Raw genomic sequence first — 15,726 nt, 5'->3', positions numbered from 1 at the left:
TAGTAAACGTCGCAAGACATCACCCTAAGAGTCAGAAACGACTCGCACTATAAGTGCAGGGACACCTTTACTTTTTTATGTATAATATCAGATAATTACAATTCCTGTACACTAAGGACAAGCAATGTACATTGCAAGTACAACTCTCAAATGCAAGAGCAAGATGTGTGCCTTCTTTGTCTGCAGACTTCCTCTTGTTGATATAGATGGTGAATCTGTTTCTGTCCTCTTGACTAGGCCGGACTGGGAGTAGAAGAAAGTACAGAGCAACACAAAGAAGCAGAAAGTAATAGAGAAAATGAGACTGCTAACATTTCTAATAAAATTTCCAGTAGTATTCATGGAGTCTCAATTCCCCGCCCACTCTTATTCTCAGCTCTTTCTATGGAAAGGAATGCTTTATGTCTGCTTGACAATGTGGAAGACTGGGAAGAAACATAATAATTTTCTTATTACATAATAATTTTCTTTGTTCTACTTTTTAAAAGATCTTTTCAGATGTTTTATTGCTGGTGTGCTTGGCACCTTGGGGAGAAAGGGTGGGATATACATTTAGTAAGTAAATGTAATGTTGATAGTTTATTCTGTTTCATTGTTTTTGCTTGCTCCTTGTTTACTGGCAAAACCAAAGCAATGTTAGATTCCTTACGGTTCAGCAGTTTGTAGCTCAATTTGTAACAAAAAATTTAAGTAATTTCAATTTGTTATTATTGTCTTAATAAACTGTACTTTTAATATATCAAACATGATGGTTTTATGGGCAAACCTAGTTATATATAATACATTTTATGTTCCTAAAGTAACAAAATGATTTTCAATCTGTAAATGGTGCAAAAAAATAAATATTGCCTTTTTTTCAATTTCCCCAAAAATTTCCATCCCTCCACAAAAAAACCTCCCCTCCATGGCTTCAAACTGTCCGGAAATTTTATATTTCTAGCGCTGTGGTGCTTAGCACTGAAACTAGAGATAAAGATCGCTATGACTGATCTTTACAGATCCTCCCTAAAAGGCAGGCAGAGGGATTTTTTAAAAGTCTCCCCATCTTTCATTTCTCTATCTGTTCGTTAGAGAGCGCTCTCTACAGAACAAAGATCTCCTTATCTGATTGGGAGATCAAGCTGTGTGGTAGGCCACTTCTTTTGGCTTGGAGAGGAGGATTCAAGCCATGGGATAGCCATTCCTGTTGTAGAGCATCAGGTACTCACGGATCGTTCACTGGGCCCACTTTGAGTTCTTACCCTTCACTTAGATCTCAGTCTCTTTGCAGACACTGTGACAAATGGTTGCCATCTATACTACTGGAGATAGAGTCTATGTCACTGTTTCCTCTCCAACTGACGGGTCAAAGTTCATCAACTTATCATTTGCCAGGGCTCAATCAGCAGCTGTTAAGCAGGCCTAACTCACTACTCATCCTTGAATAGACCCCTTTACTATAAAAAAATCTCTCTGTCTCTCATTGTTCTAGTGTCACTCAGGAAGCCTCTGTTCTTTTGTATCCTTCATGCTAGCCACCTGGTTCAGACATCCGATATCACCGCATTCTTCAGAAGAGAAGGTGTAATGGAGCCAGTGGACCAGGGAGGATTTATTTATTCAAGTAAGAATGGACCATGGAACAGAAAACCAGGGGTTCCCAGGGAAAACCCCTACAGTTCTTCTTCCAATGTGACAGAGGATCTATCATGCCTGACAGTGCTCAGATATTAAGACAGTCTTCAGGAATGCAGGATTAAAATCTATGGGTGATTAGGCAAAAATCCACCCCATCCCAATAGGAAATGTGAGAGAGAAGGTAGGATTACACTTAATATGGCTGAGAGTTCAAGAATGGGGAGTTGCTTAGAAAGACAACACAAAGGAGGAACTCTCTGGATTTCCATGTCCTGTCCAATAATACACTTATTTAAGACCTTCAACTTTGAGATAGAGGATAAACTTCAAGCCCTTTAAAAGGTCAGGCATTGATCTTTCTGAATTTGCACAGGCCACCTGCCCTGTCCTTTATTTATTCATTTTTACCCCTCCCTTACTCCTAAGAACTCGGGGTAGAATACACTGTCGTTCTCCTCCCCTACTTTTACAACTATCCTGTGAAATAGGTTTTCCTGTGAAATAGTGATTGGCCCAAGGTTACCCAGTGACTTTTATGGGAAAGTGGGGACTTGAATCCATATCTGCCCAATCTAATCCCAGCGTTTTAGCCACTACACTGGTTCTCACCTTGCATAGTTATCCACCTTGCTGCTAACATTTTGACAGTCTCACCACGTTAATCTTCAGCCCATCACTGAAATGGAGAAATGAAGGCTAAATCTAAGTGATGTTTCCTATCTAGAAAGTAAATCGTTTTGGACACAATCAGTGGCAGACCATCCTTCATTGATTTGAGAGGACTAAACATATCTCATATAACTGCTTCTCCAGGATGTTATTCTACCCTGTGCTATAGCAGCAAAGCACTTATCTACCAAGGAAATCTCTATGAGAACATAAGTTTGCTTTGGAGCACCTGAACATTAGCAAGAACATTAATGAGTCTTCAATTATTCAGGCCCCCGTTTACTAATTATTAATATTCACCTAAGATTTTTGTAGTAGCGCCCCCTACTTCCAATCTCACAATAGGTCAAGGACATTTCAAATATCTCATTTTCTGACAATATACCAATCAGGAAAGGTATCAGTTTCATCTTCCGGCTGGGGGGGGGCATGGCCCACAATTTGTAAGATGGCCGCTTGACTGCTCTGCACCAGTACATAGGAATTTGACACCCTACATGCCTTTTTCCTAACAGATTTGTGCTTTTCTGAACATTTGTTTGGATAGGAATGTCAGTGAATGCACTTCACTTTAAATCAGGAGATTTGACAGCCCTTTTTCACCCAAAAGAGGAGTAAGCTGATAAAGCCTGCCCTACTACACCTCTGGCTTCTGTAGATAAAATGGTGCCTGGGCCTCAGAAACAGGCGGAGAGTTATTTCAATTTGAAAGAATTAGTGGCAAAGCAGAAAGCTTTAGCCAAAAACAGGAAGGGCCTGATGGGTCCTTTGGAAACTAAAATTGCAGCTATGGGCACCTGTCTGGATGGAATTGCAGAAACTGCCTCTGAGGTTTTGGATGTGGGGACTACACATAACTGCTTAATTAAAAGGCTCCGCAGGAAGAATTTAGAAATCAAAATCTCGAGGACATTGAGAATCGCTCTTGTCACTCCACTCTGAGTCTACCTGGTATTAGAGAGGGGGGGTAAAGTACAGGTCTTTACTACCTTTTTAATTAAGCAGCTTACTCCTCTACTCCCTTCTCCGTAATAACTCTGGAAGCTATTGAATGGGCATATTGGATCCTTGCTAGCAAGCCAAGGGATATGGCACCCCTGCAGGATATTATCATTTGTTTTCTGCACTGTAAGATAAGGTCTGGCAACAACGTAGACGTCTTGATACCAGTCATAAGAACAAGCTGATCATGGTATTGCAAGATTTATCTCAGGAAACTTTGTGCAAGAGGCAAGAATTGTTCACTAGCAAACTGCAAGATGCTGGCATCAAATACTGATGGGGGTTCCCATTTTCATTAATGGTTCTGAGAAGCAGCACAATCTTTTCTGCAACAACTACAAGGGAAGCAGCAGAGCTACTATGAGCACTGGATACAGTGCCCAGAAGAGTTGGTTAACCCTGAGGAGGGTGAGGACAACACAACATTGAAAGATGGTTGGGAGGTCAGGGGTGGTAGCTGGCATGGTCGCAACCATCAGACAGTCCAGAACTTTTTGCAAAATCCTACCCTACCCAGCAGATCCCTTCGCTCCCACTCAGTCAAGAACGGATTATTCTTTAGAGGTCCTCAGGTTTTGTGACTGATTTGAAAGGGGTTGCACAAATGTTTTTCATTATCTTCTACTTGCGTGGGCTGGCATGAACTACATCTGTTTCAAGTGTGTCATATTATTCCAATATAGGAGGGAAGGGAAGAGGTGGTTAACTGGGTTGGAATGGGGCAGGGGCATTGGTTCAGACTATGTTATGAGTGATGTTGGTGCAGGTGTTACAGGGAATGTGTGGTGCTTTCCTTAGGGCACAGGGAATTATTTTTTGGTTTTATATAGATCGTAGGAGTAATGGTGTCCCTTAAGATAATAATTCTCAATGTGAATGGCCTGAGTTGCACAGTAGAGGGAGATGATTACGAAGTATGTTTGTCACATGCAGCCTCTGACTGTCTTTCTGCAAGAGGTGCACAATATGCACAGTATAAAAAGGGGGAGCCAGGATTGAAGCACAAACCAACCATTTATTGTGCCTGGAACTTCTAAGGCTAGAGGCATAGCTATACTTATTCACTCACAGTTGGACTTTAAAATGGACAAGGTCAGTGGGATGCCACAGGGCATTTTATTTTTGTGAAGGGAATGGTGGGAGGAATGCACAAGTTCACATATGGGTCAGTATATGCCCTGAATTGTGGCCAGTTGGTGGTTTGAGTAGCAAGTTATTTTCATACAGGACTTGCCTTAAACGAAGTAGCTGTAAAAAGTGAAAACAGAGCTTCCATATTCAGAGACAGTATCTCTCCAGTTTACTAAATGTTAGGGACAAACATCAGAGGATGGTCTTTCCATCATGCCCTGCTTTGAGCTCTGCAGAGGCAACTTGTGGGCTCCATTGACGACAGAATGTTGGACTAGATAATCATGTACTCAGAGCTTGGAAAAGTTACTTTTTTGAACTACAACTCCCACCAGCCCAATCCAGTGGCCATGCTGCCTGGGGCTGATGGGAGTTGTAGTTCAAAAAAAGTAACTTTTCCAAGCTCTGCATGTACTCTAATTGAGCACTTAATTTAGGAGTAGTGAAACTCAGTGTGGCCTATTTCTGTGTAAGCACGCTAAGGATTGAGCCATGCAGATTAACAGGTCTTCTCATGAACACAAGGTTCTTGTTAAAGAAGCACTCTGTAAGGCTCCTAAATTGCCCAAGGTTCTTAAAGTCCTTGCCGCCTGTTGTTTAACGGAGGAACTGTAGGCCTGCCAAAACCTGGGATTGTCTCTTCCTTATGTAATCAGTCTTGGTAGTGCATAAGACTTTTTTGTGTTCTGATACTATGGTGACAGTGACTATAGCAGAGCCTAGAATGAACAGAATCTCTGCCTCCATCTCTCAAGACTTAGAAGTTACTATTTAAAATCCTTAATTTTCTTGTTACTGATGGAACACACACACACGGTGTAAGTTATTAAAGAGGATAAGGGGATATAAGATCTTTAGACTTCAACAACCCCCCAACATTAACCCCACCCCTAGCTGGGAAAAGATAATTCCACAGTCCTTAGTATCTCCTGGCTTTCTGCTCTAGATTTCTTTCTGTGTGTAAAATTCAAGTCTATCACAGCAACCAAATGAGATCTCCCATATAACCTTTATGAGTACAAGACAAATACCCCACAAGTATACCCCACAGGTATTCACAGGTACAATACTCTTCTAGCTTTCTTTCGTCCCCGCAAAGTTAACAGGAATGAAACAAATGAGTGAGACTTTGTGGCTTCCTTTTGCGCTTGGATGAAAACAGGAACCAAACCAGTAGGAAAAGCACAGAACCAGGAAAAATAACCAACCAACAAACCCTGGTAACTGAACTCCATCTCACCTTATTTATACAGCAGGCACAACCTTCCCTGTGACCTACCATGAGTTCTTATTGAGATATCATAGGGACACTCAGAGGCTTTGATCTAGTAATGTTCTTAGTCTGAGATCCCAGGCACACCTGCATCCTCATCATATTTTTAAGTTCATCCTTTTTCCAGACAGACTAATTCGTTGAGGACAAACTACCTACAACGTGGCTGGGTATGGCTAAGTTTATATGCTCATATGGATAATTGTAGGATATATAAAAACAGGCTTGTAAAGAAGCCCACAAAAGTTACCAGCAAACCTTTTATTAGCCTATGCTTCCATCCAAACAATGAAGAAGAGGAGCCCTCTTTTATGGTCAACACAGAAACTCAGGCTACTAGCATCTTAGCAGACTGATTTTTTTTTAAAAAAAGTCTTCTACCAGACCCATCTCTCCTCCACTACCCAGAGTTTTCTTGCTAGCCACAGAAGAAGGGAATACTTACAACCCACACACTTGCCTGTCCAAAATTCCTCATTGCCTATGAAGATTGTACTAATGTGCATATTTCACTGCATTCATCACCTAGGAGTCAAACATCTGCTAAAATAAACAATTCAGTTTTTTTTGTCACAGTCAAATTTCAATATTCCTCCACTCTATTTCTTTTTTTTTCTTGAGCAAGGAATAAAACAAACTTCCATGCTCTACGCTACTCTCTTACATCTTAAGACAGTACTCTATTATTACTGCACAACCACATCATTCATATGTCACACTAGAAATCTTCTAGGTATCTAGTCTAGACCAAATGTACACATGACTATCTTGGCAGTATCAAAAATCTGCTACAGGAAACTTAACTGTTCAACTTACTAATAGGGAACTCTATTTCCTCTTGTCTTCTTCTCAGTCTTTGGCAATTTCAGAACTAAGACCTCTTTCAGCAAAAATGACATACTACCCTGACAATCTTAGCCAACATCTTTTGATATTTCTATCACTCAAATTGCTCTGGTTCTCTTTTGAATTTATTTATATGTTACTCTTATGTTAGGTCAACCATGCTGTAAGTATGTGGGAAATTGTTTAAAGTGGCTATTGTTAATTTTATCAGTGAACCCACTAGTTATAATTTGTGAAAGAGTAAAACAGTTTTTCCAATCTAGTAGTGATTTTCCTAAGTGACTCGTATTCTCACCTACGTGCCGCTTCTTTGTTCCAATGGCTCTCAATGTTTACTTTCTTCTCATATGAAAGGCCTTTTATACTCTGCCCATCTCTGCATCATTTTCAGTTCTACAATTTTAAGATGAGATGGCCAAAACTAAACATATTCAATGTACAAGTGCATCTGCAATTTATTTTGTTAACATCTGTCATTATACAACCATATTAGCACACCAAGTTGTCTCTGTCAGCACTTGGCCCTGCAGCCAGTGACAAGGACAATACCCAGGGCTCAGATAGGGTTGACACCAGATATCCCTTGCAACAGAACATTGCATCCCCAAATATCAGAATGGATGCCGCTATGCCCACTAATGTGTACTGAAATTTTACAGAACTCAGAAATAAAACTTGAACATCAAATCAGCTCTTTATTGTTTTGATAATTAGAAAGTTTTTCAATGAACCTGAACACAGAAGCCCACAAGACTCAATAACAGTTCAGGTAATAAGGTTTTAACTTAAAAAAAAAAAAAACTGCAGTGGTATATGCACTTGCCACACCCAGAATTTGCCATTAATACATGAAACTAGTACCTGAGATAATTTTTATGCATTTTGTCCTCTGCCCTCTGCCCTCTTTCAGAGTCTGAAAAACAGGAGTCAGGACAGTGACTGAAGATTAATGCTGCAATCCAGTGCAAGACAAACAGCTCAGTGGAAGAAACAGGCCGGGGAGGGGAAAAGCATTTGTGTGCACTACAAAATGCTTCCCCCATAGCTGCACACTGCAGCAGGTTGTGCCACTCTAAAAGTAGCCAGAACCCAATCTTTCTAACCTTTGACCTAAAGAACACAATACAAATAGTTGTTGATTATACAGCAAGATCTCTAACAAACAGGGTGCTTCTATGATGGTTAGGTTTACAGGGATCCAAACAGTACAGAGTCCAGCAGCCTCACAATATCCTAGTTCTGAAGTGGGTGACTCCATGAGACAAGAAAGAGGGAATCTGGATACATGGAGCTGGATGGTGAGGAAACAAGCAGAAAAACTGAATTCTTAACAATTCTCCTTCTTTCTGTCATATTACATCTTTCAAGATAATCAGGATCAACAAGATGGTTTGCTTATGTATCCTCCCCACTAGGTTTCAATATCCCAGGCTATGGTCTGAAGGCACATAAGGCTAGATCCCTGCTGAAGCTAAGCAGAGTCAGGTCTGGTCAGTACCTGGATGGGAGACTGCCTGGGAACTATATGTAAGCCACCTTGGGTTTCTATCATGAAAAAAAAGGCAGGGTATAAATGTAATAAATAAATAATATCCTGCATAAGTTTTCTGCCTAGTACATTTAACCATGCAGCATTAAGAACAAAATACAATACCATAATGTTACACATCTCTACATATGTAAATGATAAGTAAGCTTTCATACATGGACTAGCAGTAACACACAGGGGCCTGGATAACAGTTTTGACACCCTGCATACAGACCCTGTTCAACGGATGTTTTTTTCTGCCAATCAATTGACAAGGATTTATACTTTAGGCCTGTAAGTATGGTCCTATCTTTTTTAAAAAACACAGTCCTATACATAAAAAGCCAAAGGTGGCCCATGCTGGTTCATAAGAAAAATGCATCAAAACCCACGGTTCGGCAATATTTTTATAAGACCAACCAAAATTCAAAAAGCAGGGGCCAGCAGACAAGGATTTTTTTAAAAGCACAAAAATTAGGCTTGCTACAATTTTGTGATATTTTGATTGTTCCTAATAAAGTTATTTCCCAACTGTGCATTTTAGAATTCTATACGTGTTTACTCAGAAGCGAGTCCATGTGTGTTCAGTGTGGCTTACTCCCAGGTACGCATGTTTAGGAGTAAGATACCTTGGATTTTGTTTCTGACTATAGCTAAAGATGACCTTGACCTTTACACTGAAGGATACAATCCGCTATAGAAATACTAGTATTAAATAGTTGGGGCCTTATGGTATGAACAGCCCACATGGCTTTTGCCACGCCCAGGGAACACAAGCTCAAAGTAATCTGCAAGTGGCACTGTACACCTGTCAGACTTCACCAGATTAACAGTAGCATCTCTCCTCATTGCTGAAGGGGAATTCAAGGAGGATGGCTCCCTAATTCATCTATGGTGGTCATGCCCAAGGGGCCTCATCTTTTTGCAAGAAAATGTTTGGAACAATAGCTAATATCATCCTAGATCTGGAATTAGGCCCCCTGTCCAAGCTCAGTGTTGCACAAGGATCTCATAATCTTTCTATTGACAGCGGTCTGAATAGAAGTCTCAAAGTCAGTTTTACTATTAAGAGTATAGCAGATATGAAAGGTATGGTAGATAGCTCTCTGAGAAATTAACCCAACTTTGCAGCTCAGCATGGGTCAGACTCACCAAGAGCAACACCTATCATACATAATCATACACAATGGGAACAGGGGTTCTGAAGAGTATGATCCTCCTACTGATTCATCAGGAGGACTAGCGAGTCCATTGGTGCTCACCCAATACCTGCATAAATGGTTGTGTAAACCATAATGACTGTGTAAAATGGGAACTTCGATGCAGACCTGGACTGAATAAAAAACCAATGACAGCGAATACTGCTTGCATTCTCTTGCATGATTTCTGTTCCCGACCTCGAACAAACATGTGGATTCTGGCAATTTCTGTTCCCATTTCCATTTGGCTTCTAAACCTTAGAAGGACCCAGGAAAAGGGGGAGCCTGAGAAGGAGGGAGACAGCTTCTGGATGGAGGTGTATAATCAACAAAGGCTCCGAGGCCAAGCCGGCGTCTCCTTGGCGGCAACTGCAGCCCCCACCTGCTCGCTGCATAATGAGCTGCTGCACAACAGCTTCCACGGGCTGCCCAGCAATGGAGAAGCTCCCCACCCGCTGCTCTTCTGACAAGACCCGCCTCTGCCTAGCCAGGGCTCCCCGACTAAGAAATGCAGGACGCGCCGGAGGATAGACTTGGGCAGAAAAAACAGGCCCCACGCTGCTGGGGAGTCATTCGGCCAGCCCAAGAGAAACTTATGGTGGCACCCACCGCCCCAAAAGAGCTGCAATACTACGAGGCCTGGGATCTACCGCTGCAGCGTCAGAAGGCCCGTGAGCCAGACCAGTTGGTCGGCCTGCTGGTTGCCACTGCCCTATTTTCACTTTACCAGCGGCGGCGGCGTCCTGGGCCAGGGCATGCAGACGGAGACCCCCAGTGTCAAGCTGCGCTACTCCTGGCCTGAGCTGCAGGCCGTCGCCATTTCGGACTGGTGTACCACCCCTTGAAATAGCTGTAAGTTCAGGCGAGATAGAATGCCTTTTCTGGATATTTTTTTAAATTAATGTTATTTGCTATTTAATTTAACTTTTTGTACAATGTATTGCTTTATTGATGTATTTTTATATTTGTGTTTACTTTTTCTGTTAGCTGCCTTGAGGGCCTTTGGCCAAAAGGTGGGGGATTAATAAACATTAACATAACATAACACAACACATCTGTCTTCCAATTGTTACCTGTTTGTGATGTTCATCTTAATTCATTGATATGTAATGGGAAAATATGTGAAAAAATAAAATAGATGGGACCAAAGTGGCAATCCTGTGAACACTTACTCCCAAGCCCCATTTAACTGAGCAGGATTAACTTCTGAAAGGATAAACAGGTGTTCTACCAGATTCTGTTATCTGCTTATGCAGAACTTACTACTAACAGAACTTGGTTTGGGCCGTAGCCACCCAATATTGCCTTGCTCTAAGTAACACGGCTAGCTGTAATGCACAGCTTCAAGTACTGATAAGGTACTTTTTAGAGCAGAGTTCCATTCTCTGTGCACAGTCTCCCTCCCATTAGTCACACCTCAATTGTTACAGGATCTTCTCAGTATAGCCTTAATCTATATATCACTGCTATTTAACATATTACAGGAACTAATTTCTGAAGACCCCTCTGCAAGCCTCAGTGAACCACCTCCACAATGCCATACAACGGTGGTCTTCCCATTTTCAGAGCCAATTTTGTTGCAAAGTTATCATACAGTATTTTTGAAGAGCTTATTTGCTTATGAAAAATACTATGACTCTTCCTGATATGAAATCAAAAGTTGCAAGACAATAGTTGTGTCCTCTGGCAGAATAAACTTGGTGCTTAGAAAGGGCAAAGAGAAATTCGGCAAAAAAGAGAGTAAACTTTAGAAAACAAATAGCATATGGTGAGCTATTCTGCAGCAACTTGTTTACAATATTAATTGATCATAAACGTACTACACCACCATAAGTGTTTTTAAAACGACAAAACTATCTTCAAATGCAATCCATATTATTAGCTTTCCCATCCCTTACCACGTGCATAAGGAGTTAACCAAAGCAAAATAGTCATAATCCCACCCCCTTACAGAACAACCATTGAAAATTTACCCCACCCCACCTCAAAGTAGGAAGAGGAAATCAAGGTTGCGAATCTATGTTTGGGAGTAAACCTCGTCAATCTCAGTGAGTTTTCACGTCCGAGTAAACGTGCACACCAAAACAGTTGATAATCGCTCACCCCAGCCTAAGTCCTCTTCAAATCAGTATCGATCAGAACTTTCTCTCTCTTCAAACCCCCAAAAAACCCACAAGTGAAACTTTCCCAAGTTTCGTTTCTCGTGTGTTTCAGGCGCGTTTTCCTGATCCCCGTTTTAGTACTGAAAGGTCACATTGAAGGAAAAGGAAGATTTGGCTCCGCGTTAGGAGCGGAGGAAGGGAGACGTCCGTCCTCTTTCGTTTTATTTCCGCGCTCCTTCCCCCTTCTCCCCAAGGCCGAAGCATCCTCCAAAGCCACCGAATTCCGGGTTTCCAAGCCAACCACTCGGCCAGGCCTTCGCCTGGTAACGCTAAGCGGCTCCAACTGAAAAACTTTTACTTGAGGTGGCTCGCCGCTGCGCCCTTCCCCTTGGAGGCTGGGTGCGGGGAAAGCGACGAGATGAGGAGGACAAAGCCCCTGTAGGAAAAGTCGGGGAATTTCGGACAGGCCTGCTAAGAGTTGAAGCCCGCACTCTCCCACCGCCGGGTTCAGAGGCGCAGGCCGGGAAAGGAGGGAGAAGCCCTGATTTTCATCACGCCATTTGCTCTAAGTGGGGGCCAAGGAAGACGAGGACGTAATGGGGAAGGAGGGGAATATTTCTCCCATCCTTTATACTGGGTCACAGACTACAAGGAGGCCTAGCGGGAGAGCAGAGAGGCGCAGCTCATCTCTCCCCCACCCCCGACACACAAACACAAACCTCAAGGCATGCCACAGCCCTCCATTGGGATTCAGTTTGGGCTGTAACTGGGAAGGCTGGTTAGGTGCCTATTGGGGGCCGGGAAGACGAGAGAGAGACCAGAGGGCAGTTAAAAGGTGGCCCATCCAAGAAAATCGGCGCAGGCAACAACTGCTGTTTTGAGGATACCGTTTCCCCATCACCCCCACCCACCACCCGCTTTGAAGGGTTAGATAGGTTTGAGGACTGCTTAATGAGGGCGAGGAAAGTTTAAACATCCAGAATAATGGGGGAGGGGTGCATGTATTTGAAGGAGGGTGGCAGATGTGTGCCGCGACTTCAAGAGGGAGACAGCATGGAGTGATGAGATCTTTTAAGGGGGGGCGACATAGCTCTCACCTGTGCAAAGAGAAGGGGGGAGGAGATCTCGCTCAATGGAGGGGCTCTGCTCCGCTAGCCCTCCGAGCAGCACTAGCAGCAGCCATTCATTGTCAGCCTAGGCAAGCTCAGCAGAGAGCCGAGCTATTGGATGGAACAGCCCGCGAGCCAGTGTAATGCAATGCCCAGCCAAGCCAGGCCTTCATCTCGGTGCTCCCACAGGCCTTGCTAGCGGAGCCCCGAGCCGACTCCTGTTTCCTACCTACCTCGACTGTAGCCCTCCTTCCTTTCCCTTGAAACTGGGAAATGTTAGTTTCTGAAATTGCCAGCCGGCCTGACTTTGTTCTCCGAGTAAGAAATAACTCTCCAATTCGGAGATACAGAGAAGCTCTGCATCTAGCCTAGTGAAGTAAATGTTCCAATCTGAGGATCCCCAATTAAAAACGACACCATAAAAATAAAGAAAAGGCCGTCTAGATGACGAACGTAATTCTCCCCAACATGTGCCTAAATGGACACATAAATTTCACTAAGTTTGGTTCCCATCTACACGTTCCCCAACGGATAAAAACACAAGAGAATTCTCTTCTTGCAACCCTCCCATGGCCAGAATTAATTCTCAACTAAAGTACATACCGCAGCATGAGATACACAACAGAAACCTGAGGACAAGTAATTCTCTTTATCCTGACTTAAAAACAAAATTTGAGAACTCCCCAAACCCAAAAGAGTTGTATTTAAATTAAACAGTCAGAGTGTAGAAAATGATAAAGTTCAGGCACTAGCCTTGGGAAAGGGAACAAAACGTTCAGTGTGTCTGGCAACTTCCAAAGCTCAACACTGGGATGTACTAAAGTGATAATAATGAACTGAAAATAATAAATAATGTAGTATTCCCTGCTAATATCTCCCAACTCAAAACAGAAAAATAAACGGAAACACAAACTTCAGCCCTTTGTCATTATTTGAAGTAATTTTCATAACTTTTCTGATGCAGAACTGAGCACTTAAGACAGGCCATTCTGACTTTTCTTCCAGTCTGAAGTCTCAGGTGCACAAACACAATTTGTCAAGCCATTCCTCTGTTCTCATTTTCAACTGAAATAAAGCATAAATATATAACTTCACTTGCTCACACTCATCCTTTGTTATATTTTCTTCTCCCCTTTGCCCTTTATCTAAAAATAGATTGTAAGGTTTGGGCAGGGACCTTTTTTTTTTTTTTGCTAATGTTAAAGTGCTACCAATACTGATGTTTCTGAATAAATAATTATAGTGTCAAATAGGTTCAAAAGGAAGCAGGATTTCAGTGGATTAGGGCTGGGGTGGGGCACATTTTTCAACCCCAGGCCATATGTCAGTGCTGGACAGGGAGCAAAAGTGGGTAGGGCAATTAATATAAATTTTACCATTGTACGGTAGGCTAGTAGTTTCTAAACATCCCTCCTTTATTCTCCATCCAATCAAGAAGAGTCATTTTCAGAGTTCCAGCACACATTCCAGCTGTGCAAAAACACTCCAGGAGGTTGGTGAGGTGTATAGCCTGAGAAAAGAGGGTGTGACTATGGAGGAGGTGTAGCCTGGAGAGAGTCCCAAGGGCCAGATAAAGAGGCCTGGAGGACCACATTTGGCCCCCAGGCCTGAGGTTCCCCACTCCTGGATTAGGGGATAATTTAGAATGTAATTTTGTTTGCAATTTGATTGCAATTTTGAGAGGGTTGTGTACTGCCTAAGTTTCTTATTTCATGTATCCCAGGTCTGCAGCCAAATCTGGAGCCAGGGGGCTTAGGGTACATTTCAAGGGCTCCTAGTCAGTAAGAGTCATTATGATGTTGTCACTAAACTTGACAATTCACCACAAAAAGTTGCCTGGCCTGATTCTGTGCTTTTAACTACAGCTTGATCTGCAGAACTGAGCAGGTGCATTTTCACAAAATGGGGGTGAGGATAATCATCTGCTAATGCCTGAAGAACACACTGCTGTTGGGTGGCAGACCAGAGACCAGAACAAAGTTGGCTTTTCTATCAGCAGCTTCAGAGCTTGGAAAAGTTACTTTTTTGAACTACAACTTCCATCAGCCCCAGCCAGCATGGCCACTGGTTTGGGCTGATGGGAGTTGTAGTTCAAAAAAGTAACTTTTCCAAGCTCTACAGCTAGAGCTGTGTGATGGCTTTGAATATGGGAGACTCAGATTCAAACTCCACTTTGGCTAAAACATTTACCAGGGGTGCATTCAGACCATCATTATTTTCAGATGTACTTCAATCACATACTAGCAAATTCAGCTGTGCAATTTTGTTTGGCGCCTTTGTGTACAAACTTGCTTCTCCAATAATTCAGACTTTTTGAGACAGGAGACTGATGGGGAATTGTACTGGAAACTGTGGGATAACACCCACTCGTTGCAATATCATCTACCCTCACCCCATGCAAACAAATCAGAGTGAATCCCCTATAAATAGGTCAACTGGAAGCACCTTGTTTTTCTTTGGGCAAATCCCCCTCTCAGTATAGCTCACCTCACTGAAGTGCTGTGGGGCTAAGACAGTGCTTTGAGCTCCATGGAGAAAGAACAAGATACAAATGTAATAAATAAAAATAAAACAATGCAACACAATGTGACCAGATGTAAAAGAAGATAAGGCTCCCGTGCCTTTAAGGAAGAGGGAATTTTGGCTGGTGTAGCTTTTCTCACCCCTGGTTGAAATGATGCACGGGCCAATATTCTCTCTTTTATAAAAGTTCAGGAGTCCTGCTTTACTTTGCATCTTGTCATCTCAACAAAAAAAGAAAAGAAATAATAAATACCTTACTATATTTAGCAATATTAAAAACATTTAATGCAATTTAACATTCATCACATTAAATAACTTTAATAGTCAGGATTGCTAGGTCCAAATATAAAGATTGCTTTGCTAAATCATACTAAAGGGCTATGTATTCCAATATTCATCCTCCAATAGTGACCAAGCATACCCCTGGTTGAAAAACTGCTTACATGAAGATAGGGTTGCTGCTTATTAGTTCCAGTAGATCTCAAGAGATCTTACAAGATCTTGTAACCCACCCTGAAAATATGAATATATTGATCTTTATTTTCAATAATGTATTGATATTTATTCTGAGCATTTTATTTATTTAACAACATTTATAAACTCCTTAGTAAAAAAAGAAAAATCTCTAAGTTGTTTTCATAAAATGGTGTAAAATATGTATAAAAATATAGATAAAATCAACAGAATTTGAAAATAAATATATATAATAAAATTACAAATTCAGTGG

General features: G+C 41.9%; 1 protein-coding gene across 6 annotated transcripts in view; it reads right to left on the bottom strand.

The window, feature by feature from the left end:
* The window catches only part of NACC1 (nucleus accumbens associated 1), a 48,689-nt gene extending 34,749 nt beyond the window's left edge, over positions 1-13,940 (bottom strand). Inside the window, exon 1 of one of the 6 annotated variants that reach the window (XM_061616696.1) lies at positions 13,853-13,940. In XM_061616696.1, the coding sequence (XP_061472680.1) occupies positions 13,853-13,855 (3 nt within the window). In that variant the 5' untranslated portion in view covers positions 13,856-13,940. Of the gene's footprint in view, positions 1-7,399; positions 7,421-11,368; positions 12,057-12,086; positions 12,378-12,464; positions 12,626-13,852 lie in introns of those variants that run through there. The other 5 variants (XM_061616695.1, XM_061616697.1, XM_061616699.1 and 2 more) reach the window with 5 other exon arrangements.
* Positions 13,941-15,726: the final 1,786 nt, after the last annotated feature.

Source organism: Rhineura floridana, chromosome 3 (assembly GCF_030035675.1).
Source record: "Rhineura floridana isolate rRhiFlo1 chromosome 3, rRhiFlo1.hap2, whole genome shotgun sequence".
NCBI classification, from domain to species: domain Eukaryota; kingdom Metazoa; phylum Chordata; class Lepidosauria; order Squamata; family Rhineuridae; genus Rhineura; species Rhineura floridana.
This window is presented reverse-complemented; position numbering and strand designations above follow the sequence as displayed.